The sequence below is a fragment of the Dryobates pubescens genome, chromosome 27, assembly GCF_014839835.1.
Source record: "Dryobates pubescens isolate bDryPub1 chromosome 27, bDryPub1.pri, whole genome shotgun sequence".
NCBI classification, from domain to species: Eukaryota; Metazoa; Chordata; class Aves; order Piciformes; family Picidae; genus Dryobates; species Dryobates pubescens.
This window is the reverse complement of record NC_071638.1, coordinates 8,052,712-8,078,780: the sequence shown is the minus strand read 5'-3', so window position 1 is coordinate 8,078,780 and position 26,069 is coordinate 8,052,712. Positions and strand designations below refer to the sequence as shown.

Below are 26,069 nucleotides of genomic sequence, written 5' to 3'. Positions count from 1 at the left end.
CCCTTGCGGACGTCTTATAGACCCCTCCTTTCCCACGCCCCCCCGCCAAAGACCTTCCTATAGATCCCCTATGGACCTTTCTATAAGCCCCCTTATAGACCTTCCTGTAGGGTATGGACCCTCCTATAGCCCCCTGCCCCTCCCTATAGACCCCCTACATCTCCCTATAGTCGCCCTGCTCCCGCTCTATACAGCCCCCAGACTCCCTCCGGACGCCCCCCCTCCCCATCCCCCGTATACCACTCCCAGCCCCTCTCTGTACCATCCCCCCCCCTTCCACAGCGATCCCTCCCAGCCCCTCCCCGCTCCCCTTTAGACACACCCCCGCCTTTACCACCCCATATCCCCCCTGCTCCCTCCCTATACCACCCACTGCTCCTCCTGCCTATACCGCACTGCCCCCTCCCTTTACGGCTCCCAGCACCTCCTTATACAGCCCCTATAACCCCCACAACCCCTCCTCCCAATCCCGCAGCCCCCGCCCCTTCCTATACCGCTCCATCACCTCCCTACATCCCTCCTCGCCCCTCCTTATACCTCTCCAGCCCTTCCTCCCCGTCCTACAGCCCCCGCTCCTCCCTAAACCTCTTCCCCCACGCCTATATCATCCCCGTCCTCTCTCTACACCACCCCTACAGCCCCCCCAGCCCGTCCCTATACCGCTCCATCCCCTCCCTGTACCCCTACTTGCCCCTCCTAAGCCACCCCTCCTCCCCATCACGCAGCCCTTGCCCCTCCCTATACCGCCCCTGTAGCCCCCCAGCCCCTCCCGATACCGCTCCATCCCCTCCCTACACCACTTCTATAGCCCACCCCAGCCCCTCCCTACACCTACTCCCCCCTCACCCTCGCCTATACCGCCCCCATTCCCTCCCTATACCGCCCCTATACCCCCACCCCTTACTCCCCCTCCAACCTTCAGCCCCCGCCCTTTCTGGCTCCTCCCTCCCTCTGCCCCCCCCCCCCCCCCCCATTCCTCCGTCCCCCTCTCCTCCCCTCCCCCCCCCGCCCGCTCCCCCCCCGCCCCCCCGCTCTCCGCAGTCCGGCGCAGCCCCGGCCGGGAGAAGATGGCGGATCGAGCCGAGATGTTCTCGCTTTCCACCTTCCACTCGCTGTCCCCCCCCGGCTGCAGGTCAGGGCCGCTCCGCCGCTGGGGGGGTGCGGGGCACACACCAGCCCCGGGGAGGGTTCTTGTTGGGGGATGGGGGAAAGACGCGGGATGTACCCCCCCGGGGATGCCTCCGGCCGCTGCGGGGATGCTCTGTCCTCTGCCCTGGGTACCGCGGGGCGAAGCGGGGGGGTCCTGGCTTCATCCTCCGCACCACCCCCACACGCCCCTCGCCTTCCCCCTTCACCTTGGGGTGCGGCGGGGGCCTCGCACCGCGGTTAACGGCGCAGCGGCCGCCGGCCGCATCCTGTCTCCCCACCCCACCCCCCCCCGCCCCACTGACCCCAGTCACGGACGGTCACCCCCCTCCCCCACAGCCGGTCCCAGACACCCCCCATCCATCCCAGACAACCCCCCACACACACACTGCTTAGGATCGTCACTCCCTGGTCTCAGCTCCCCCCGCCCCTCCCCGGTCTCGTTTTCCCCCTCCCATCCCAGACCCCCCCCCCCTTCTGGGGTCACAGTGTGTGTGTCCTTCTCCCCCCTTCCCCCCCCCCGGCTCAGTTTTCCCCTCTCAGGCTCAACTCTCTGGGCTTTTTTCCCCCTCTAGGCCCAGATCCCTCAGCCCCGGGGTCAAGACGTTCCCCCCGCGGGTCCCAGACCCCCTTCCCCAGGCTCCAGACCCCCCCTTTTCCATCTCAGCTCCCTCCCCCTCGCGGTTTCTAGACTGCCCCTCCCAGGACCCCCCTCTCCCCGCAGGTTCCAGGCCCCCTCCCCCAAGGCCCAGACCCCCCCCTCCCGGCCGGTCCCAAACCACCTCCCCGCCCTCCCCGGTGCTGCTGCATCCCGCCGGTGCGGGGGGAGCCACCGCCGCCGCCGCCGCCGCCCCTTTGTCTCTCCCGAGGCTCCGCAGCGGCCCCGGGATGCGGGATGCGGGACCCCCGGGAACGGGCCCGCGGGGACTGGGGGGGTTAGCGGGGGAGGGCAAGCCCCATCACCGGGGGTCCGCGGCTGGGGGAGCTCGGCGGGGTGGGAAGGGGGGGGCTGACAGCGGGGAACGTCTAAGGGGGAACGGGAGGGGAACCTGGGGGGCATCTGCAGGGCCGCTTGGGGGCTTTGGTGGGGCAGAGGCTGCAGACCGAGGGGCTGGGGGTGTGCGAGGTGTGCCCTTGGTAGCTGGTGGCCTGTTCAGGGCAGGTGACGTGGCTGTGCCCTTCCTTCCCCTGGCACCCTTCTCTCCTGAGACGTCCCTTTCCTCTGGCATCCTCCTTTCCCCTGGCAGGAGATGTGCCTTTCCCTGGCATCCCCCTCCTCATCCTGGCATCCTTCTCCTCACTCTGTCCCCTTCCCCTGGCATCCCCTTTCCCGTGTCCCCCTCCCCGTGGTGTTTGCAGCAGGTCCCTGCCCTTCACTGCAGCTGGGCCCGGGCCAGGGACACGTCCCAGCTGGGGACATGTCCCAGCTGTTGTCCCCAAGCCCTGGCCAGTACCATTGCTGGGTGCCAATGCCAAGGCTAGGGGGGTTGGCATCTCTTCACCCCCACTGTGTCCCCCCTCCTTGGTGACAACCACCATGATGGGGTGCTCTTCAGAGTCCCCTCATGTCCTTCTCCCTGGTGACACCCAGCGTGGTGGGACACTCTGTGGAAGTCCTTTGGTGTCCTCCTGCCTGGCAGAGAGGAGAACCTGCTGAAGGTTGGAAGGGCCATGGTGGTTCCCATGCAGCAGGACCTCAGCAGGGTTCCTGGGTGGCTTTTTGCTGCTGGTCTAGGCGCTGGTCACAGGTTTTGGGGGGGGGGGGGGGAACAAGCACTAGGGTCAGCACTCAGCTCCCTGGGGGGTGACAGTGGGTGTGAGGTGGGCTGGTGGCATGCTGTCCATGCCAGTCCCTGGCTGGTTGCTGCAGGAAGAGCTGTGGCAGGAGAACGCCTGCCAGGTCCAGGTGTCCTGGAAGCTGCTCTGGGAATGGGCAGGAAATTCCCTCCTCCTGGGGTTACTCCTGCATCCCTCCCAGACGGTGTGTGTGTGGGGTCTTGGACCTCATTGGGGGTCACCTGGTGCTGCCTGGACCCCATCCTTCCCAGCTGCTCCTTGTCCCCCTCGTGTCGGAGGTGCCCACGGCCACGTCCCGTGCCTGCAGCAGTGCTGCTGCAGCTGGGACATGGCCAAGATCCCCAAGGGGCCCCTCAGCTCTGGCTGCTGGGCCCATCCTGCTGTGATGAGCTCAGCCCTCCATGGCAGCCCACCACCCTATTGCGGTGATGCCATCCCACCATGGCAAACCTAACCCTCCGTGGGGGCCTCATCCCACCGTGGCATCTTGCCAGACCAAGTCACCAGCCTACTGTGGTGGTCCCATCCCACCCTGGCAAGCCCATCCCATCCTGCTGGCGTCCCTGCATTCCACCATGACAACCCCATCCTGCCTTGGTGGTCTCAGCTCACCATCCCATCACAGCATCCCACCACAGCATCCCACCACGGCATCTCACCACAGCACTCCTTTCCTGCCGTGGTCACTTCACTCTACCATGGCAGCCCCAGCCTGCTGTGCTGCCCCCATCCCTCCATGGCAGCCCCATCCTGCTGTGCTGCCCCCATCCCTCCTCCATGGCAGCCCCATCCTGCTGTGCTGCCCCCATCCCTCCATGCCCTGCTGTGCTGCCCCCATCCCTCCATGGCAGTCCCAGCCTGCTGTGGTGCCCCCATCCCTCCATGGCAGCCCCATCCTGCTGTGCTGCCCCCATCCCTCCATGCCCTCCTGTGGTGCCCCCATCCCTCCATGCCCTGCTGTGGTGGCCTGGTGCCACCTGGCTGCCCCACCGCCCTGCCGTGCCTGCCTCAGCTCCTGAGCGCCATGACCTAGAAACTGCAGCCGTGGTTTGTCAGGGTGGTGGCTCCCTGCTGAGGGGGGATGTGGCCTCCTTGGGCAGCCAGAAGCTGGCCATGCCATGCTGGGCCCTGCCATACCACCCCAAGACCAGGGTGTGGGCTGCTGAGGAAGCTGCTCTCTTGGGTGAGGAGGGTGCAGGGATGTGGAACAAGATCCTGGCTGGTCCTGGCTTGCAGCACCCAAGCAGGTGGTGGCCACCCCAGGAAACTTGTCTCTGAGCTGGCTCCTGTTGACCCAGGCAGATGAGGGACCCCTGAGGCCCCTGCTCACCCCTGGGGAGTGCAGGAGGTCCCAGCAGGTTCTGTCCCCAACCCTGTGGCCTGCAGAGCAACCACTGATGTCTGGTTGCCACCAACACTGGGGCTGTGCTCCCCCTCATCCTGGGGGTTCTGCTTCCCCCTATCCTGAGGGTTCTTCACCCCCTTGCCCCCCAGTCCTCAAGATTCTGCTTCCCCAGTTCTGGGGATTCTTCTCTCCCCATCCTCAATGTTCTGCTTCCCCCCATCCTGGGGCTCTGCTCTCCCCATCCTGGGGCTCTGCTCTCCCCATCTTGGGGCTCTGCTCTCCCCATCCTCAATGTTCTGCTTCCCCCCATCCTGGGGGCTCTGCTTTCCCCATCCTCAATGTTCTGCTTCCCTCATCCTGGAGCTCTGCTCTCCCCCTCCTCAATGTTCTGCTTCCCCCCATCCTGAGGCTCTGCTCTCCCCATCCCCAATGTCCTGCTCCCCCCATCCTGGGGCTCTGCTCTCCCCATCCCCAATGTCCTGCTTCCCCCCATCTTGGGGCTCTGCTCTCCCCATCCCCAATGTCCTGCTTCCCCATCCTGGGGGCTCTGCTCTCCCCATCCTCAATGTTCTGCTACCCCCATCCTGGGGCTCTGCTCTGCCCATCCTCAATGTTCTGCTCCCCCTGTCCTGGTGCTCTGCTCTGCCCATCCTGGAGCTCTGCTCTCCCCATCCTCAATGTCCTCCTCCCCCCATCCTGGGGGCTGTGCTCTCCCCATCCTCAATATCTTGCTTCCCCAATCCTGGGGCTCTGCTCTCCCCATCCTGGGGGCTCTGCTCTCCCCCATCCTGGAGCTCTGCTCTCCCCCATCCTGGGGCTCTGCTCTCCCCCATCCTGGAGCTCTGCTCTCCCCATCCTCAATGTCCTGCTCCCTCCATCCTGGGGGCTGTGCTCTCCCCATCCTCAATGTCCTGCTCTCCCCATCCTCAATGTCCTGCTCCCCCCATCCCGGGGGCTCTGCTCTCCCCCATCCTGGAGCTCTGCTCTCCCCCATCCTGGGGCTCTGCTCTCACCCATCCTCAATGTCCTGCTCTCCCCATCCTCAATGTCCTGCTCCCCCAATCCTGGGGGCTCTGCTCCCCGCATCCTGGGGCTCTGCTCTCCCCATCCTCAATGTCCTGCTCTCCCCATCCTCAATGTCCTGCTCCCCCCATCCCGGGGGCTCTGCTCTCCCCCATCCTGGGGCTCTGCTCTCACCCATCCTCAATGTCCTGCTCTCCCCATCCTCAATGTCCTGCTCCCCCAATCCTGGGGGCTCTGCTCCCCGCATCCTGGGGCTCTGCTCCCCCCATCCTGGAGGTCTGCTCTCCCCATCCTCAATGTCCTGCTCCCTCCATCCTGGGGGCTGTGCTCTCCCCCCTACCCTTGAGATTCTGTTCCCCCTCATTCTGGAGGTTCTGCTTCCCTCATCCTGGGGGTTCTGCTTCTGCCACCTCTGAGGCTCTGCTCCCTGGGGCTGCCCCCCTGCTGGCTGGGATTCGGGGTCCCTAGGGCAGGCCCCCCCCCCCCCCCTGCTGCCAGCTGAGGCCACCTGGTGCCTCCAGCAGCAGCCCTGCTGTTTTGCTCACAAATCTGCCCATATTGGCTGCTCTCTCCGTGTCCTACTTCTGGGCATTAAGCGATTAGGGGACATCTCCTCCCTGCACAGCGGGGACCAGGGGCTGCAGGAGGGGGGCAAAAACGGGGGGCAAAGAATTGCGGGGGGGGAGGGAGGGGGTTGGCCAGGGGAAGCTCTGAGGGCTGTGACCCACCACCATGCATGCCAGATGGGTCCTGGGACAGTCCAGCGAGGCCCAACAAGACCCCACTGAAGCCTTAGCAAGAGCTCAGGGATGCTCCAGCTGGACCCCTAGTGAGACCCCAGCAAGGTTCCAGTGATGCTCCAGCTAGACACCAATGAGACCCCAGCAAGGTTCCAGTGATGCTCCAGCTAGACACCAATGAGACCCCAGCAAGGTTCCAGTGATGCTCCAGCTGGACCCCTAGTGAGACCCCAGCAAGGTTCCAGTGATGCTCCAGCTGGACCCCTAGTGAGACCCCAGCAAGGTTCCAGTGATGCTCCAGCTGGACCCCTAGTGAGACCCCAGCAAGGTTCCAGTGATGCTCCAGCTGGACCCCTAGTGAGACCCCAGCAAGGTTCCAGTGATGCTCCAGCTGGACCCCTAGTGAGACCCCAGCAAGGTTCCAGTGATGCTCCAGCTGGACCCCTAGTGAGACCCCAGCAAGGTTCCAGTGATGCTCCAGCTGGACCCCTAGTGAGACCCCAGCAAGGTTCCAGTGATGCTCCAGCTGGACCCCTAGTGAGACCCCAGCAAGGTTCCAGTGATGCTCCAGCTGGACCCCTAGTGAGACCCCAGCAAGGTTCCAGTGATGCTCCAGCTGGACCCCTAGTGAGACCCCAGCAAGGTTCCAGTGATGCTCCAGCTAGGCACCAATGAGACCCCAGCAAGGTTCCAGTGATGCTCCAGCTAGGCACCAATGAGACCCCAGCAAGGTTCCAGTGATGCTCCAGCTAGGCACAAATGAGACCCCAGCAAGGTTCCAGTGATGCTCCAGCTAGGCACCAATGAGACCCCAGCAAGGTTCCAGTGATGCTCCAGCTAGGCACCAATGAGACCCCAGCAAGGTTCCAGTGATGCTCCAGCTAGGCACCAATGAGACTGCCGCAGGACCCCAGTGATGCCCCAGCAAGGCTCCAGTAAGACCTCAACAATGCCCCAAACAGACCCCAAAGGGGTCCCATCAGGACCCAAACCAAGTCCCAGTGCCTCCCCAGACTCATCCCCACCAGAGGAGCCTCACAAGCCCTGTTCCTTGTCCAGGTGCTGCTGGGCTCTGGGGGGTCTGGGTGCTCCTCCCAGTAGGGTGGCCAGGAGGTGCCTGCTGGCACCCAGGTGCTGCTGGGCTCTAGGGGGGTCTGGGTGCTCCTCCCAGTAGGGTGGCCAGGAGGTGCCTGCTGGCACCCAGGTGCTGCTGGGCTCTAGGGGGCTCTGGGTATTGCTCCCAGTAGGGTGGCCAGGAGGTGCCTGCTGGCACCCAGGTGCTTCTGGGCTCTAGGGGGGTCTGGGTGCTCCTCCCAGTAGGGTGGCCAGGAGGTGCCTGCTGGCCCCCAGGTGCTGCTGAATCTCCCAGGCTTCAGAGCCCCCAGAAGTGTTGGGTTTCCCTTTGCCAACACCAAACCCTGCCAGCAGTTGTTGGTAGTCACCCTTTCTCCTCTTTTCCCTGCAGAATTGATTCGTGCCCCCTCCCCAGATTCTTGCCTTGGCTGCTCTGGCTGCTGTCACCTTGGGATGAGGCAACCTCGATGGCACCATGGGCAAGAACAGGGTGTTGGGGCAGCAGTGCTCCACTTGCTGTGGGTTTGGCTGGGAATTTGGTGGCCACCATGGTGGTGGCATCAGCACCTCTGCCTGGCCAGAACTGACAAGCCCTCATGGAATCCCAGCACGGTGGGGTGGGAAGGAACTGCTGGAGATCATCCAGTCCAACCCCCTGCTGCACCAGGGCCACCCACAGCAGCTTGCCCAGGGGCACAATGGCCAGGGGGGGTTGGAAGCTCTCCACAGAAGGAGACTCCACAACCTCTCAGGGCAGCCTGCTCCAGGCCTCCAGCACCCTCACACTAAACAAGTTGCTCCTGATGGAACCTCCTGGCTTCCCCTTGGTGGCCCTTGGCTCTTGTGATGTCCCTGGGCACCACTGGGCAGAGCCTGGCCCCAGCCTCTTGCCCCCCACAGCTCCTTCAGCTCCTGCTGAGCATTGATGCCTCAGGGGCTGCTCTTCTGCAGGCTCTCAGCCCCAGGGCTCTCAGCCTTTGCTCCTCACAGAGCTGCCCCAGGCCCCTCAGCATCTTCCCAGCCTCCCCTGGACTCTCTGCAGCAGCTCCCAGTCTCTCTGAACTGGGGAGCCCAGCACTGGCCCCAGGGCTCCTGCTGTGGCCTCATCAGGGCAGAACAGAGGGGCAAGAGAACCTCCCTTGAGACCATCAAGTCCAAGCCTTACCCCAGCACTGCCAGGTCACCAGCACACCATGGCCCTCAGCACCACAGCTTCACAGCTCTGAAACCCCTCCAGGCACGGGCTGGGTGCGAGGGGGCAGGGTCCCATGCATCCTGGGAGCTTTTGTCCCCCCTGTCACCTCCAACCTCCTTTGCCTCCTGCTCGCAGTCCCAGGTGCCGCCTGGGCCGACGGTAGGGCACCACCATTCCGTGCTGGTGCCACACGGCTCTCCAAGCCCTCGTGGGGCCATGCTGGGGAGCTGGTGGCACCTCCCTGGGGTTTGGGGGGGTGTCACTGATGCTGATGTGCCGGCCCCTCCGCCCAGGCCCCCCCAGGACATCAGCCTGGAGGAGTTTGACGACGAGGACCTGTCGGAGATCACGGACGACTGCGGCATTGGCCTCAACTATGACTCCGACCACTATGAGAAGGTGCAGGGCCGGGGGGGGAGGGCACCGGGAGGGCACCGGCCTGGCAAGGCCCGGCCTGGAGCCCAGGGTGCGAGTTCCTCCTGCCTGGGTGCCACCTGCCTGGGTGCTGAGCGCTAGGACCTCAGCATGGCTGGGCACCCTGGCACCTCCCACCACACCTAGCTGAGCCCCAGGGAGCGGTCAGAGGGGACATGGGGGGGGGCTCAGCAGCCAATGCCAATGCTGGACCCACCAGCCAGGTGCCCACCGACCATCCTGCTTCACTGGCTCTGGTGGTTCCAGTGTCTCCTGTGGCTGTGGTGGCTCCGTGGTTGATCCAGTGGCTCTCCTGGATCTGGTGGCTTTGATGGCTCAGCGTAGATCCAGTGGCTCTCCTGGATCTGTTGGCTTTGGTGGCTCTGTGGTAGATCCAGTGGCTCTCTGGGATCTGGTGACTTTGGTGGCTCTGTGGTAGATCCAGTGGCTCTCCTGGATCTGGTGGATTTGGTTGATCCAGTGGCTCTCCTGGATCTGGTGACTTTGGTGGCTCTGTGGTAGATCCAGTGGCTCTCCTGGATCTGGTGGATTTGGTTGATCCAGTGGCTCTCCTGGATCTGGTGGCTTTGGTGGCTCTGTGGTAGATCCAGTGGCTCTCCTGGATCTGGTGGAGTTGGTTGATCCAGTGGCTCTCCTGGATCTGGTGGCTTTGATATCTGTGTGGTAGATCCAGTGGCTCTCCTGGATCTGGTGATTTTGGTGGCTCTGTGGTAGATCCAGTGGCATTTCCTGGAATCTGTTGGCTTTGGTGGCTCTGTGGTAGATCCAGTGGCATTTCCTGGATCTGTTTGCTTTAGTGGCTCTGTAGTAGATCCAGTGGCTCTCCTAGATCTGGTGGCTTTGTTAGATCCAGTGGCTCTCCTGGATCTGTTGGCATTGGTGGCTCTGGTGGCTCCAGTGGCTTTGGTGGCTCTGGTGACTCCCCAGGCTTTGTGACTCCCTGGGCTCTGGTGGCTCCAGTGGCTTTGGTGGCTCTGGTGACTCCCCAGGCTTTGTGACTCCCTGGCTCTGATGGCTCCAGTGGCTTTGGTGGCTCTGGTGACTCCCCAGGCTTTGTGACTCCCTGGCTCTGATGGCTCCAGTGGCTTTGGTGGCTCTGGTGGCTCCCCAGGCTTTGTGACTCCCTGGCTCTGGTGGCTCCAGTGGCTTTGGTGGCCCTGGTGACTCCCTAGGCTTTGTGACTCCCTGGCTCTGGTGGCTCCAGTGGCTTTGGTGGCCCTGGTGGCTCCCCAGGCTTTGTGACTCCCTGGCTCTGATGGCTCCAGTGGCTTTGGTGGCTCTGGTGGCTCCCCAGGCTTTGTGACTCCCTGGGCTCTGATGGCTCCAGTGGCTTTGGTGGTTCTGGTGGCTCCCCAGGCTTTGTGACTCCCTGGGCTCTGGTGGCTCCAGTGGCTTTGGTGGTTCTGGTGGCTCCCCAGGCTTTGTGACTCCCTGGGCTCTGGTGGCTCCAGTGGCTTTGGTGGTTCTGGTGGCTCCCCAGGCTTTGTGACTCCCTGGGCTCTGGTGGCTCCAGTGGCTTTGGTGGCCCTGGTGACTCCCCAGGCTTTGTGACTCCCTGGCTCTGGTAGCTCCAGTGGCTTTGGTGGCCCTGGTGGCTCTGTCAGGCATCTGCATGGGTCACCCTCCCCCATGGGGTGCTGGGTGCCGGGGCCGGGAGAGGGAGGGTGCTGGCAGACCCACAGGGGTCCTTGGCAGGGGGCACTTTGCCCTGCTGGGGCAGGGATGGTGGCAGCCGTTGGTGGCCGTGCCGCTCACCCTCTGCCCCCTGCCCAGGACTGCCTGGTGCTGGAGCGCGGGGAGCAGCCGCACCCAGTCTGCACCTTCCAGGAGGACTTCCAGGAGTTCGAGATGATCGACGACAATGAGGAGGAGGAGGAGGAGGAAGAGGGCAATGAGGCTCCCCTGTCCCCTTCGGCCTCACCCGTGCCCTCGCCCGTCCTGGAGGAGACCCAGAAGCTGCGGCCCACCACCCTCAACCTGACCGCCCCGGGCACCCAGGTGAGGCTGGGGCTGTGGGCAGGGGTCTCTGCCCCCCTCCCCCCCTCCCCCCGGGGTCTCTGCCCTGCCCAGAGCTGGTGGGAGAGAAGGGGGGGAGCTCTGTGAGGGGTGACACGGGAAGAGACCCCACCAGGCACCCCCAGAGTGGGCACAGCAGAGAAGGATGGCACCATCCGAGCTGAGAACACTGGGGAAGGGTCTGTGCCCTCTGGAGGGGCTGGAGCTCCCCAGGCCGCCTCTGTGTGCCTGAGGGCCGGCTGCTGGCAGCGGGCACGGCGGGGATCGTGTGCCAGCCCCGTGTGCCACGTGTGCTGTGCCCCCTCCCCCGTTCCCCCCCTGTGCTCAGGGGTGTGTGTGTGTGGGGAGTCCCCGCTGGGGTGGCACTGCAGGGGTGCCCCCATGTCCCCATGCAGGGTGTGCCACGCCTCGCCACCGCAGTGCGTGGGCAGCCGCCTGCAGCTGCCAGCGTTGCCATGGTGCTGGGGGGGGTGTGTGTGTGGTTCTGAGATGCTGGGCACCCTCTCCCAGGAGGGCACTGGGATTTGGCAGGGGGAGCTGGCACAGGAGAGTGCCAAACCCCCAGAGTGGGAACCCTCCACCCCGACCCGCTGCACCCTGGGGGTTGCATGGGCATGGCCGCATCCTGCTGCCATGCTGCTCGGTTGTGATACCAGATGGTGCCCAAACCCATGTGCCCAGGGTACTAATGCCAGTTTTCCCAGCTCCAACCTTTATGCTCCAGTTCCAGGACTAGATGGGACCCCATTACCCCCTGGATCTCCCCAGCAATGCCTGGCCCTCCCTTGCTATGCCAGGCTGATGTGTGCCTGCTGGCACATGGTGCCAGCCCTGCTGGTTGGGATTATTGCTGCCCATGCTTCCTGAGGGAATGATCCCTCCCCACAGGACCTGGTGGCTTTGAAGGTGTGTGGGGAGCCATGCCCAGCTCAGTGGGTCAGGCTCAGCTCCTGGGGCACTTGGGCACAACCCTGGGTCCGCAGCAGTACCAGGCTGTTGTGCCCAGGGCCGTGTGGGGCAGGCACTGTGCTGTCCCCCTGTCCTGTGCTGCCAGGCTGGGGCAGATGGGGACGCAGCAGCTCTAATCCCAGCAAAGCCCCTGGGCACGTGGCACGGGCACTGCCATGCTGCTCAGGGGCACCAAGCCATGCCAAGAGGCATCCCTGGACTGCTTCAGGTGCCCTTGTGCCATCCTCACTGGGCATCCCGGCTCCTTGCCCTTGCCATGGCCTCGGATGTGCCCTAAGGGCCCTGCCCCTTGTTTTGGCTGCCCCAAATCCACCCCCTCCAGGGGCTCACCCACCCATTGCCCACCCCCTGGCACTGCTCTGCCCCCAGGACTCCCTGAACAACAATGGCAACTTCCCTGTGCCCGCTCACCGCACCACCTGGCAGGATGCCCTTCGCCACTCCTCCTCCTCCTCCACTTCCTCACACACTGGTGAGATTGGGGTGGGCATGGGCACAGGAATGGACACCCTTTGGGTTAACTCCTGGTGGGGTTTTGGCCCTGGTACAATGCTGTGGGGGAGTGGTTGGCACTGGGCACCCCTTGGGTTAAATCTTGCTGGGGGTTTGGCCCTGGTGCAATGCTGTGGGGGAGTGGTTGGCACTGGGTACCCCTTGGGTTAAATCTTGGTGGGGGTTTAGGGAGTGGTTGGCACTGGGTACCCCTTGGGTTAAATCTTGCTGGGGGTTTAGGCCCTGGTGCAATGCTGTGGGGCAGTGGTTGGCACTGGGCACCCCTTGGATTAAATCTTGCTGGGGGTTTAGGGAGTGGTTGGCACTGGGTACCCTTTGGGTTAAATCTTGCTGGGGGTTTAGGCCCTGGTGTAATGCTGTGGGGGAGTGGCTGGCACTGGGCACCCCTTGGGTTGAATCTTGCTGGGGGTTTAGGCCCTGGTGCAATGCTGTGGGGGAGTGGTTGGCAGTGGGTACCCCTTGGGTTAAATCTTGCTGGGGGTTTAGGGAGTGGTTGGCAGTGGGTACCACTTGGGTTAAATCTTGCTGGGGGTTTAGGGAGTGGTTGGCAGTGGGTACCCCTTGGGTTAAATCTTGCTGGGGGTTTAGGGAGTGGTTGGCAGTGGGTACCACTTGGGTTAAATCTTGCTGGGGGTTTAGGGAGTGGTTGGCAGTGGGTACCCCTTGGGTTAAATCTTGCTGGGGGTTTAGGCCCTGGTGCAATGCTGTGGGGAGTGGTTGGCACCGGGCACCCCTTGGGTTTACTCCTGGTGGGGTTTAGGCCCTGGAGTGGGGCAGCAGCTGGCTTCAAGGACCCGTTGGGTTAAATCCTGCTGGGGTTTTGCCTCTGGAACAGGGCTGTGGGTAAGGGGCTGGCACAGGGTATCCCGTGGGCAGGCTCTGGTGACAGTGGGGCTCTGCCTTCCCTTGCAGGACACTCGTCGCCCCACGCCTGCATCCAGGACGGCCCCTGCCTGGAGACCCCCCCTGGGCTGCCCCCCGCCTCGCTGCCGCCCTCCTGCCCCTTTGACTCACAGGGCAACAGCCCCGGGTGGCTGGCACATGGTAACCCCTCGCCCCCGGGCAGCGGGCAAGATTTGAACATGAACCTCATCTCCTCTGTGCTCCAAGCTCCGCACGCCCCTGCCCACCCCTGCCCGCTGCCCCCTCACCCCTCTCTCTCTCCAACAGGGCCCGCGGCACCTCCCGGCCACGCCGCCGGCCCCGATGCCACCTCGTCACCCACACCCGCCGCTGGGCACCGTGCCGCCCCCCGGCGCGAAGCCAGGCCCGGGCAAGGGGGTGGCACGGGGACCGGGAGCCCGGGGTCCTCCGCAGCCCACTGCCAGCAGGCTGGCTCCCCTCGAGCCCCAGAGGAGCTGGCGGCCGTGGCCCGTCACGACGGGCATGGTGCTAGGCTGGCGGGCACCTACGCGTGCCCCGCAGAGCCGCTGAGCTCCGACGGGGAGGGCACCCAGCCCGGGCGGGCGGCCAGCGTGCGCGGGCACCCCTCGGGCTCCTCAGAGACCACCTCGCCCTCCTCGGACCCCGGCATCGAGGCTGACCTGACCAGCAGGACCGGCAAAGCCTTCGCGCCCGGCGGGCGGCGCGGGGAGGACCTGAGCTCGCCTGGCTCGGATTCGGAGGTGGAGGGGGAGATTGCGGCGGCCTTCGGCGGCGGGCACCTGGTCAGCAACATGATCTCCTCCATCTCCGAGACCGAGCTGGACCTCAGCAGCGCCAGCAGCAGCGGCAGGTCCTCACACCTCACCAACTCCATCGAGGAGGCCAGCTCCCCCGCCTCCGAGCTGGAACCCGAGCTGGAGGTGCCCGGCCTGATGGGCATCAAGGACGCCCTGCTGCTGGATAAGGGCAAGGAGCAGGAGGAGGAGGAGGTGGAGGAGAAGCCGGAGAGGGAGGTGGTGAGGAGAGAGAGCTTGGCGGAGCTGAAGATGGAAGGTTACTATGACAGCCTCAACCCTGCCGACCCCTGTGCCGTGCCCACCGGGCAGACGGACGCCTCCAGCCCCCCCGACCTGAAGATCGACCCTGACCACGGCCTGGAGAGCATCCGGCGCTCCTTCTACCTGCCCGTGGGGCCCAAGCTGCTGCCCGAGGCGGACGAGGAGGACAACAGCGACTTCGAGTCGGACTCGGAGTCGGAGCCCGACCTGAGCGAGGACTCGGACTCCCCCTGGCTGCTCAGCAACCTGGTCAACAAGATGATCTCGGAGGGTTCCTACCCCATCAAGTGCCCGGACGAGTGCTTCCAGCAGGGCCACTCGCTCTCTGACACCATCTCGCCAGCCTCCGACCTGGAGCCCGAGATCCTCAGCGAGGCCCTGGACCCTGGCACGCCGCCCTCGCCGCTGGGTACGGGCGAGCCGGGCGCCCTGCCCCGTGCCATCGAGCTGGTGGACATGGAGACGCTGCGAAGCTCCCTGCGGGAGGAGGGGGAGGCGGGCACCGAGCCAGTGCCCGAGCTGCCCAGCGACGAGCCGGGTCCTTTCCTCTTCATGAGCAACCCCACGAACGACACCATCGCGCCCGTCACCATCGACCGGCTGGGCACCGCCGAGGTCCTGGCCTCCTTCGGCTGCCGCCCCGCGCCGCCCTGCGGCTCCCCTGGCAGCCAGCCGCTGGGCACCGGCCCCCAGGGCTGGGCCGTCGACAGGGACCTGGACTCGGACGTCCTGGAGGCCGATGCCATGATCGATGATGTTCGGTTAGGGCCGCGGGGGCCCGACGCCATCTCGCCCACCCTGGACGTCTCCACCGCCAAGACCAACCGCGGCTTCACCATGGCCTTCTCCAGCCAGCAGCAGCAGGAGGAGGACGAGGAGGAGGAGGAGGAGCTGCCCTACCTAAAGGGTTCCCCATTCGCCGAGGAGCAGCTGCAGGGGGGCTTCGGGGGGCCGGCAGCGGGCACCCCCGGGCTGGCAGAGCCGCGGGCAAGGGACGAGTCGCTGGCGTACGACGCTCTGAAGTACACGCTGGTGGTGGACGAGCACACCCAGCTGGAGCTGGTCAGCCTGCGGCGCTGCACCTCGGTGCTGAGCGACAACAGCGACCTGCTGCCCCCCGGCGACGATGGTGACGGGCACGGGCTGGGCGGCCCCGACCCCCACAGCTCCTCCGAGGACTCTTCCCCGGAGGCTGACCTCCACTTCTCCAAGAAGTTCCTCAATGTCTTTGTCAACAGCACCTCACGCTCCTCCAGTGAGTGGCCGTGGTGTGCCGTGCTGCCCCCTGCCCTGTCCTGCTGTGCCCTGCCCTGCTGTGCCATGGCATGGCTCCTATGTCACGATGTCTCCTGTCATGTGCTGTGCCGTGCCATGCCCTGCTATGCTATGATGTGCCATGTTGTGCCATGCTGCACCATGCCCTGCCGTGCCGTGCCATGATGTGCCAGGTCACGCTATACCATGTCAAACCATGATGTGCTGTGTCATGATATGCCATGATGTGCCAGGTCATGCTACACCACGTCAAACCATGATGTGCTGTGTCACGATACGCCATGCCGTGCCATGCCATTCAGTGCCATGCTGTGCCATCCTGTGTGCTGTTGGGAGGCTGCTTGCCTTTCACCATCCTCCCTTGGCCATGGCATCATCCCTGGGTGATGTGGCACAGCACAGTATGGCATGGGAGGTGGGGCAGGTTGGCTGTGAGGGGCATGAGGCTAGACCCGGCAGCCATGGGTTCCCCACTGTGGGGCTGGACCCAGGTAGTGCTAGGACTAGGGGGAATGGAATGAAGCTGGAGGTGGGGGAGATTCAGGCTGGAGGTGAGGAGGAAGTTCTTCAGCATGAGAGTGGTGAAGCCCTGGCATGGGTTGTCCAGGGAAGTGGTTGGGGCACCGTCCCTGGAGGTGTTTAAGCCCAGGCTGGATGAGGCTCTGGCCAGCCTGCTCTAGTGTGGGGTGTCCCTGCCCATGGCAGGGGGTTTGGAGGTAGATGATCCTTGTGGTCCCTTTCAACCCTGACTGATACTATGATACTATGACCCAGCAGCCATGGGTTGTCCACCATGGGGCTGGACCCAGCAGCCATGGGTTCCCCACCATGGGGCTGGACCCAGCAGCCATGGGTTCTCCACCATGGGGCTAAACCCAGCAGCCATGGGTTCCCCACCATGGGGCTGGACCCAGCAGCCATGGGTTCTGCCCCATGGGGCTAAACCCAGCAGCCATGGGTTCTGCACCATGGGGCTGGACCCAGCAGCCATGGGGTCTACCTCATGGGGCTGGACCCAGCAGCCATGGGTTCTGCACCATGGGGCTAAACCCAGCAGCCATGGGTTCTGCCCCATGGGGCTAAACCCAGCAGCCATGGGTTCCGCACCATGGGGCTAAACCCAGCAGCCATGGGTTCCGCACCATGGGGCTGGACCCAGCAGCCATGGGTTCTGCACCATGGGGCTGGACCCAGCAGCCATGGGTTCTGCACCATGGGGCTAAACCCAGCAGCCATGGGTTCTGCACCATGGGGCTAAACCCAGCAGCCATGGGTTCTGCACCATGGGGCTAAACCCAGCAGCCATGGGTTCTGCACCATGGGGCTGGACCCAGCAGCCATGGGTTCCCCACCATGGGGCTAAACCCAGCAGCCATGGGTTCCCCACCATGGGGCTAAACCCAGCAGCCATGGGTTCTGCACCATGGGGCTAAACCCAGCAGCCATGGGTTCTGCACCATGGGGCTGGACCCAGCAGCCATGGGGTCTACCTCATGGGGCTGGACTCCAAGGCTGCGGGCTCAGGTGGGACTCCCCTACATCAGAGCCTTGCAACCATGGGTGATGGCCATCAGCTCCCCAGCCTCCTCACCCCTAGGTCCCCCAGCATGTAGTAGGGTGGGAGCTGTCCCCCAGCCCCATGGTAACCTCCTCCTCTTTCTCCTCTGCAGGCACAGAGTCCTTTGGGCTGTTCTCCTGCATGGTCAACGGGGAGGAGCGGGAGCAGACCCACCGCGCTGTCTTCAGGTGAACACCAAGCCCACCATGACCATGGCCATGGGCACCTCGGTGGCAGGGGGCTCTCACAGGACCCCCTGCATCACAGCATGCATGGGGTTGGTCACCCTGCAGCCAGGAGAGACATCTCCAACTAGATCAGGTTGCTCAGGGCCCCAGTGAGTTTGACCTTGAATGGTTCTTCAGGGCTGGGACCTTCCACCACTTCTCTGGGCAATCTGTTAAAGAGGGTTTCACCTCCTAGACCCTATCAGCCTGACCTCAGTGCCAGGCAAGGTTATGGAACAGGTCATCTGGGGTGCAATCACACTGCACTTACAGGGTGGCCAAGGGATCAGGCCCAGCCAGCATGGGTTTAGGAAGGGCAGGTCCTGCCTGACCAACCTGATCTCCTTCTATGCCCAGGTGACTGCCTGGTGGATGTGGGGCAGGCTGTGGATGTGGTCTGCCTGGACCTCAGCAAGGCCTTTGACACTGTCCCCCAAGGCAAACTCCTGGCCAAGCTGTCAGCCCCTGGCTTGGGCAGCAGCACTCTGAGCTGGGTTAGGAACTGGCTGGAGGCTGAGCCCAGAGAGTGGTGGTGAATGGTGCCACAGCCAGCTGGCAGCCTGGCACTAGTGGTGTGCCCCAAGGATCAGTGCTGGGCCCCAGCCTCTTTAATATCTTTATTGATGATCTGGATGAGGGCATTGAGTCCATCATCAGTAAATTTGCAGATGACACCAAGCTGGGGGCAGGAGTTGATCTGCTGGGGGGGTAGAGAGGCTCTGCAGAGGGACCTTGACAGGCTGGACAGATGGGCAGAGTCCAAGGGCATGAGACTGAACACATCCAAGTGCTGGGTTCTGCACATTGGCCACAACAACCCCATGCAGAGCTACAGGCTGGGGTCAGAGTGGCTGGAGAGCAGCCAGGCAGAGAGGGACCTGGGGGTGCTGGTTTATGGTAGGCTGAACATGAGCCAGCAGTGTGCCCAGGCAGCCAAGAGGGCCAATGGCATCAGGAACAGTGTGGCCAGCAGGAGCAGGGAGGTCATTCTGTCCCCGTACACTGCACTGGTTAGGCCACACCTTGAGTCCTGTGTCCAGTTCTGGGCTCCTCAGTTTAGGAAAGATGTTGAGATGCTGGAAGGTGCCCAGAGAAGGGCAACAAAGCTGGGGAGGGGTCTGGAGCACAGCCCTGTGAGGAGAGGCTGAGGGAGCTGGGGTTGCTTAGCCTGGAGAAGAGGAGGCTCAGGGGAGACCTTCTTGCTGTCTACAGCTACCTGAAGGGAGGTTGTAGCCAGGTGGGGATTGGTCTCTTCTCCTAGGCAACCAGCACCAAAGAGGACACAGTCTCAGGCTGCACCAGGGGAGGTTTAGGCTGGAGGTTAGGAAGAAATTCTTCCCAGCAAGAGTGATTGCCCATTGGAATGGGCTGCCCAGGGAGGTGGTGGAGTCACCATCACTGGAGGTGTTCAGGAGGAGACTTGGTAGGGTGCTTGGTTGCATGGTTTAGTTGATTAGGTGTTGCTGGATGATAGGTTGGACTCGATGATCTTGAAGGTCCCTTCTAACTTATTCTATTCTATTCTACCCTACCCTACCCTACCCTATCCCACCCTACCCTACCATACCCTATCCCATCCTATCCTATCCTATCCTACCCTACCCTATCCCACCCTACCCTACCCTACCCTACCCTACCCTATCCTACCCTATCCTATCCTACCCTATCCCACCCTACCCTACCATACCCTATCCCATCCTATCCTATCCTATCCTACCCTACCCTATCCTATCCTATCCTATCCTACCCTACCCTATCCTATCCTATCCTATCCTATCCTATCCTATCCTATCCTATCCTATCCTATCCTATCCTATCCTATCCTACCCTACCCTACCCTATCCTACCCTATCCCACCCTACCCTACCCTATCCTATCCTATCCTACCCTATCCTATCCTATCCTATCCTACCCTACCCTATCCTACCCTATCCCACCCTACCCTACCCTACCCTACCCTATCCCACCCTACCCTACCCTACCCTACCCTACCCTACCCTACCCTACCCTACCCTACCCTACCCTACCCTATCCTACCCTATCCTATCCTACCCTATCCCACCCTACCCTACCCTACCCTACCCTATCCTATCCTATCCTACCCTATCCTATCCTATCCTATCCTATCCTATCCTATCCTATCCTACCCTACCCTATCCTACCCTATCCCACCCTACCCTACCCTATCCTATCCTATCCTACCCTATCCTATCCTATCCTATCCTATCCTATCCTATCCTATCCTACCCTACCCTATCCCACCCTATCCCACCCTACCCTACCCTACCCTATCCTACCCTACCCTACCCTATCCTATCCTACCCTATCCTATCCTACCCTATCCTATCCTATCCTACCCTATCCTATCCTATCCTATCCTACCCTATCCTACCCTACCCTATCCTATCCTACCCTATCCTATCCTATCCTATCCTACCCTATCCTACCCTACCCTATCCTATCCTACCCTATCCTACCCTATCCTACCCTATCCTACCCTATCCTATCCTACCCTATCCTATCCTACCCTACCCTATCCTATCCTATCCTATCCTATCCTACCCTATCCTACCCTATCCTACCCTACCCTACCCTATCCTATCCTACCCTATCCTATCCTACCCTATCCTACCCTATCCTACCCTATCCTATCCTACCCTATCCTATCCTACCCTACCCTATCCTATCCTACCCTATCCTATCCTATCCTATCCTATCCTATCCTATCCTACCCTACCCTACCCCATCCTCTCCTCCTCCCATCTCCCCATCCCCAGGTTCATCCCTCGCCACGAGGACGAGCTGGAGCTGGACGTGGATGACCCCATCCTGGTGGAGCTGGAGGAGGATGACTACTGGTACCGGGGCTACAACATGCGGACGGGGGAGCGCGGCATCTTCCCGGCCTTCTACGCCCACGAGGTGGTCAGCCAAGCCAGGGACACCATCGGTAGGGCCCCGTGGGGGGGTCTCCAGGGGGCATGTGGGGGTGGGGGTGGGGGGGTGGGGGTGGTCTCAGGGCATTGTCTCCACCTTCCCCACGCAGGCCTGAAGAGGAACCCGTGCTGGGTGGAGAGGTTCAACGTCCAGTTCCTGGGCTCAGTGGAGGTCCCATACCACCAAGGCAACGGCATCCTCTGTGCAGCCATGCAGAAGGTCAGTGGTGGGGGTGGGGGTGATGGAGTGTCCTCACCCCAGCCCCCAGTCTGCCACCTTAAGGGCTGCTCATGGCTTGAATGGGGGAGGCGCTGTTAGGTTAAGAACTGGCTGATGGTCAGGCCCGAAGAGCGGTGGCTGGTCACCAGGGGGTGTTCCCAGAGCTCAGGGCTGGGACCAGTTGTCTTTGATGCCTTAAGCAATGGTCTGAGGGGGATCAGGGCACCCTCAGACAGTTTGCAGATGACACCAGGCTGGGTGGAAGGGGTTGCAGGCTCTACAGAGGGATCAGGCCAGGGCTGAGGCTGATGGGAAGAGGTTCACCAAGGCCCAGGGCTGGGTCCTGCTCTTGGGTCACAACAACCCCATGAAGGCTCCAGACTGGGGGCAGAGTGGGTGGAAACTGCCCGGTGGAAAAGGACCTCAGGGGTTGGTGACAGCAGCTGGAGGTGAGCCAGGGGTGTGCCCAGGTGGCCAAGAAGGCCACCAGCAGCCTGGCCTGGATCAGCAATGGTGTGGGCAGCAGGAGCAGGGCAGGGATTGTCCCCCTGCACTGGGCACTGCTGAGGCCACACCTGGAATCCTGGGCTCAGTTTTGGGTCCCTCACTCCAGGAAGGACATGGAGAGGCAGGAGCAGGTCCAGAGAAGGGCAACAGAGCTGGGGAAGGGTCTGGAGAAAAAGAAAGGTCTGGAGAACTTGTGAGGAGCAGCTGAGGGAGCTGGGGTGGTTGAGCCTGGAGGAAAGGAGGCTGAGGGGAGACCTTGTGGTCCCTGCAAGGAGGCTGCAGCTGGTGGTTGTTGGTCTCTTCTCCCAGGGAACAAGGGACAGGACAAGAGGAGCTGGCCTCAGGTTGGCCCAGGAGAGGTTGAGGTTGGCCATGAGGAACAATTTCTGCCCCTTGAGGCTTGCCCAGGCCTGGCCCAGGCTGCCCAGGGCAGGGGTGGAGTCCCCATCCCTGGAGGGGTTCAGGAAAGCTGTGGGCATGGCATTGGTGACATGATTTAGTGACCATGGTGGTGTTGGGTGGATCATTGGACTCAATGAGCTTGGAGGGCTCCCTTCCAACCCCAGTACCCTCTGTGCCCTTCACCCCCTGGTGCCCCCTGCAGATTGCCACCACCAGGAAGCTGACTGTGCACCTGCGCCCGCCGGCCAGCTGCGACCTGGAGATCACCCTGCAGGGCATCAAGCTGATCCTCACCGTCACTGAGTACAGCCAGGACGAGGAGGTGGGGGGCTGGGGTGGGCACGGGTAGGCTGGGGGGCACCAGTCTGGGGGGTCTGGGCACCTGCCCTGCCCACCAGCCAGGCACCCACACGGTGGCTGTGCCTCCCCTCCCAGTTCGAGCGGTGCAGCCACTTCTTCCAGATGAAGAACATCTCCTTCTGTGGGTGCCACCCACGGAACAGCTGGTGAGACACCCTCCCCACCATGGACCACGGCACCCCCAGAGCCCCTCCAGCACCCCCAGACTCAAAGGACCCCTTGGATCCTCCTCCAGTGTTCCCAGCCCCATGGGACCTCCCGGAACCCCCTGTCCAGTCGCAAAGAACCCCCAGACCCTGCTCCACTGCTCCCAGCCTCAAGGGACCTCCTGCAACCACCTCTCCAGCACTCCCAGTCCCAAAAGCCCCCCTAGACCCCCTCCAGTGCTCCCAGCCCCCAAACACTCCCCCAGACCCCTTCCCAGTGCTCCCAAGCCCCCAAACACTTCCCCAGACCCCTTCCCAGTGCTCCCAGCCCCCAAACACTTCCCCAGACCCCTTTCCAGTGCTCTCAGCCCTCAAACACTCCCCCAGACCCCTTCCCAGTGCTCCCAGCCCCCAAACACTCCCCCAGACCCCTTCCCAGTGCTCCCAGCCCCCAAACACTCCCCCAGACCCTTTTCCAGTGCTCCCAGACCCATTTCCAGTGCTCCCAGACCCCAAGCACTCCCCCAGACCCCTTTCCAGTACTCCCAGCCCCCAAACACTCCCCCAGCCTCCTTTTCCAGTGGTCTCTGCCCCAAAGCCCCCCAGACCTCTCTTCAGTGCTTCCAGCCCCAAAAGACCTCCCCAGCCCCCCTCTCCAGTGCCCCCAGCCCGAGGAGACCCCTAGACCAGAGTTCCCAGTCCCATGGGAACTCCAGACCACTCCAATCCCACCCTGCACCCCGCCTCCAGTCCTCCCAGCCCCGAGAGACCCCCAGCACAGTGCTCCCCAGCCCCAGAGGAGCTCCCAGACCCCCAGCCCAGTACTCCCAGTCCCAAAGGATCCTCCAGCCCCCACCTTCAGTGCTCCCAGACCCGAAGGACCCCTCCAGACCCACCCCTGAGCACCCCCAGACCCTCCCCTCCAGTGCTCCCAGTCCCAAAGGACCCTCCAGACCAGCACCTCCAGTCCCACCCCAGTCCAGTGCTCCCAGCCCCAAGGCACTCCCTGCAACCACCTCTCCAGCACCCCCACCCCCAAAAAGACTCCCAGGAGACCTCCTCCAAATCCTCTCCAGCACCCCCAGCCCCAGGGTTGCCCCCTTGGGTCCCTCATGGCGCCAGTCCAGGTGCCCCCACTCAGTCCCAAGCCCCGAAGCCCTGCTGGGGGTCCCCTCTACAGACCTGGCCCTACCTGGGGGGGGGACAGGATCGGGGGTGCCCCTTCCCAGGGCAGGACTGGGGGTGCCCCCCCTGACCCCCCTGCCCTGGCAGCTACTTCGGGTTCATCACCAAGCACCCCGTGCTGAGCCGCTTCGCCTGCCACGTCTTCGTCTCACAGGAGTCCATGCGGCACGTGGCCGAGTGTGTCGGGTACGGCGGGCACGGGGGCACCGCGGGCGGGGGCACGGCCAGGGATGGGGGTGGGTGAAGACACACGGGGGTGCCGAGGGCTGGGGGCACAGGGGACATGGGTGGTGAGTGTCTGGGTGCCAAGGGTGCTGGGTGCCAGGGGTGTGGGTATAATGGGAGGTCTGGGTGCAAGGGGCCTGGATGTGCCAAGGGCTGGGGGTGAAGGGAAGCTGGGTGCTGGGTGTCTGGGTGCCAGGGGTGCTGGGTGCCAGGGGTGTGGGTATAATGGGAAGTCTGGGTGCAAGGGGCCCGGAGGTGCTAAGGGCTGGGGGTGAAGGGAAGCTGGGTGGTGGGTGTCTGGGTGCCAAGGGTGCTGGGTGCCAGGGGTGTGGGCATAATGGGAAGTCTGGGTGGAAGGGGCCTGGAGGTGCCAAGGGCTAGGGGTGAAGGGAAGCTGGGTGGTGGGTGTCTGGGTGCCAAGGGTGCTGGGTGCCAGGGGTGTGGGTATAATGGGAAGTCTGGGTGCAGGGGGCCTGGAGGTGCCAAGGGCTGGGGGTGAGGGGAAGCTGGGTGGTGGGTGTCTGGGTGCCAAGGGTGCTGGGTGGCAGGGGTGTGGGCATAATGGGAAGTCTGGGGGCTGGATGTGCCAGGGCTGGGTGCAAGGGGCCTGGAGGTGCCAAGGGGTGGGGTGAGGGGAAGCTGGGTGGTGGGTGTCTGGGTGCCAAAGGAGCTGGGTGCCAGGGGTGTGGGCACAATGGGAAGTCTGGGTGCAAGGGGCCCGGAGGTGCCAAGGGCTGGGGGTGAAGGGAAGCTGGGTGGTGGGTGTCTGGGTGCCAAGGGTGCTGGGTGCCAGGGGTGTGGGCATAATGGGAAGTCTGGGTGGAAGGGGCCTGGAGGTGCCAAGGGCTAGGGGTGAAGGGAAGCTGGGTGGTGGGTGTCTGGGTGCCAAGGGTGCTGGGTGCCAGGGGTGTGGGCATAATGGGAAGTCTGGGTGGAAGGGGCCTGGAGGTGCCAAGGGCTAGGGGTGAAGGGAAGCTGGGTGGTGGGTGTCTGGGTGCCAAGGGTGCTGGGTGGCAGGGGTGTGGGCATAATGGGAAGTCTGGGGGCTGGATGTGCCAGGGCTGGGTGCAAGGGGCCTGGAGGTGCCAAGGGCTGGGGGTGAGGGGAAGCTGGGTGGTGGGTGTCTGGGTGCCAAAGGAGCTGGGTGGCAGGGGTGTGGGCATAATGGGAAGTCTGGGTGCAAGGGGCCCGGAGGTGCCAAGGGCTAGGGGTGAAGGGAAGCTGGGTGCTGGGTGTCTGGGTGCCAGGGGTGTGGGCATAATTGGAGGTCTGGGGGCTGGATGTGCCAGGGCTGGGTGCAAGGGGCCTGGAGGTGCCAAGGGCTAGGGGTGAAGGGAAGCTGGGTGGTGGGTGTCTGGGTGCCAAGGGTGCTGGGTGCCAGGGGTGTGGGCATAATGGGAAGTCTAGGTGGAAGGGGCCTGGAGGTGCCAAGGGCTGGGCAAGAGGGAAAGTTGGGTGGTGGGTGTCTGGGTGCCACAGGTGCTGGGTGCCTGGGGTGTGGGCATAATGGGAAGTCTGGGGGCTGGATGTGCCAGGGCTGGAGATGAAGGGGGGCTGGGGCTGCAGGGGAGGTGGGTGGTGAGTATCTGGGTGCCAAGGGTGCTGGGTGGCAGGGATGTGGTCACACTGGGGGGTCTGGGGGCTGGATGTGCCAGGGCTGGGCATGTAAGGGGGCTGGGGGTGCGGGGGGTGCCAGTGCCCCCCCTGAGCCTGCTGTGCCCCCTGGCAGCCGAGCCTTTCAGGAATACTACCAGGAGCACCTGGAATACGCCTGCCCCACAGAGGACATCTACCTGGAGTAGGGCGGGGGGGCAGCGCTGCCCAGTGCCCCCCCCAGAGACTCTGAGCCCCCCCTGCCAGCCGGCTTGGCTCCCCCCACCCCTACTCCAGCCCCACTGTCCCCCCCCAGCACATCCTCACTGCTGCTTCTTTAGGGGGGGTGGGGGCCCGGGGGCCACCCCCACAGCCACGGACCCTGTGGGTGGGTCCTGGGGACGCCTGGCCCTGGGGGCGTGACGCAGCCGAGCCTGGGGGGATCTGGGGGAGAAGCTTCCCCTCCCCTGCATGAGCAAAGCCAGCCCAGGAGCCCCCCCACTGCTGCAGGGGGCATGGGGACAAAGGGGGGGGGGCTACTGTTGGGGGGGAGGGGCTCAGGGAGGGGGAGTGGGGCTGGGGGAGGCCTTGGGGGTCCGATGGCTGCAGGGGGAGGGGGGTGCTGGGGTGAGCACCCCCAGCCATGAACCCCCTCTGCGCCGTCCCCACCCTGCACAGCAGCAGTGCCACCCCCCAACCCCCCAGGAGTCCCCCCCCATGTCTGCAGCCCCCCCAGGAAAGCCCCACGCCCCAGGGCGGCTCCCTGGGCTCTGAGCCTGCCACCAGCCCCCAGCCCCTGCCGTGTCCCCAGCCCCTGCCCCACCACTGCTCTGCCACCTCCTCCCGACCTGGGGCCACACTGGCCACGGTGGCCACGGGGTCATAGTGGCCATGGGGCCCACGCTGGCAATGGGACCACACCAAAGTGGAGCCACACGAGCCATGCTGGCCACGAGGTCATGCTGGCCATGGAGATGTGGCCACAAGACCATTCTGGCCACAGGACCATGCTGACCATGGTGGCCATGAGGGCCATGGAACCACACCGGCCACAAGACCACACTGACCATGAGACCACACTGGCCATGGAACCATGGTGGCCACAGGATCATGCTGACCATGAGACCGTGATGGCCACCCATAGCATCATGCTGACCATGGGACCATGGTGGCCATAGGATCATGCTGACCATGGCACTGCAGTGGCCATGAGGCTATGGAGCTTTGGTGGCCACAGGA

General features: G+C 63.6%; 1 protein-coding gene across 2 annotated transcripts; it reads left to right on the top strand.

The window, feature by feature from the left end:
- The first annotated feature begins 1,032 nt into the window (after positions 1-1,032).
- On the top strand, positions 1,033-25,352 carry MAPK8IP2 (mitogen-activated protein kinase 8 interacting protein 2). 2 transcript variants are annotated; one of them, XM_054173893.1, is made up of 13 exons: positions 1,033-1,132; positions 8,614-8,719; positions 10,529-10,753; positions 12,110-12,212; positions 13,166-13,297; positions 13,424-15,451; positions 17,142-17,217; positions 20,034-20,206; positions 20,303-20,412; positions 21,524-21,643; positions 21,757-21,827; positions 23,100-23,198; positions 24,967-25,352. In XM_054173893.1, the coding sequence occupies exons 1-13, from the start codon at positions 1,068-1,070 to the stop codon at positions 25,037-25,039; spliced, it is 3,381 nt and encodes a 1,126-aa protein (XP_054029868.1). In that variant the 5' UTR covers positions 1,033-1,067; the 3' UTR covers positions 25,040-25,352. The 2 variants fall into 2 exon arrangements, with proteins under 2 accessions (XP_054029868.1, XP_054029866.1); XM_054173891.1 differs by having other exon boundaries at positions 13,166-15,451.
- Positions 25,353-26,069: the final 717 nt, after the last annotated feature.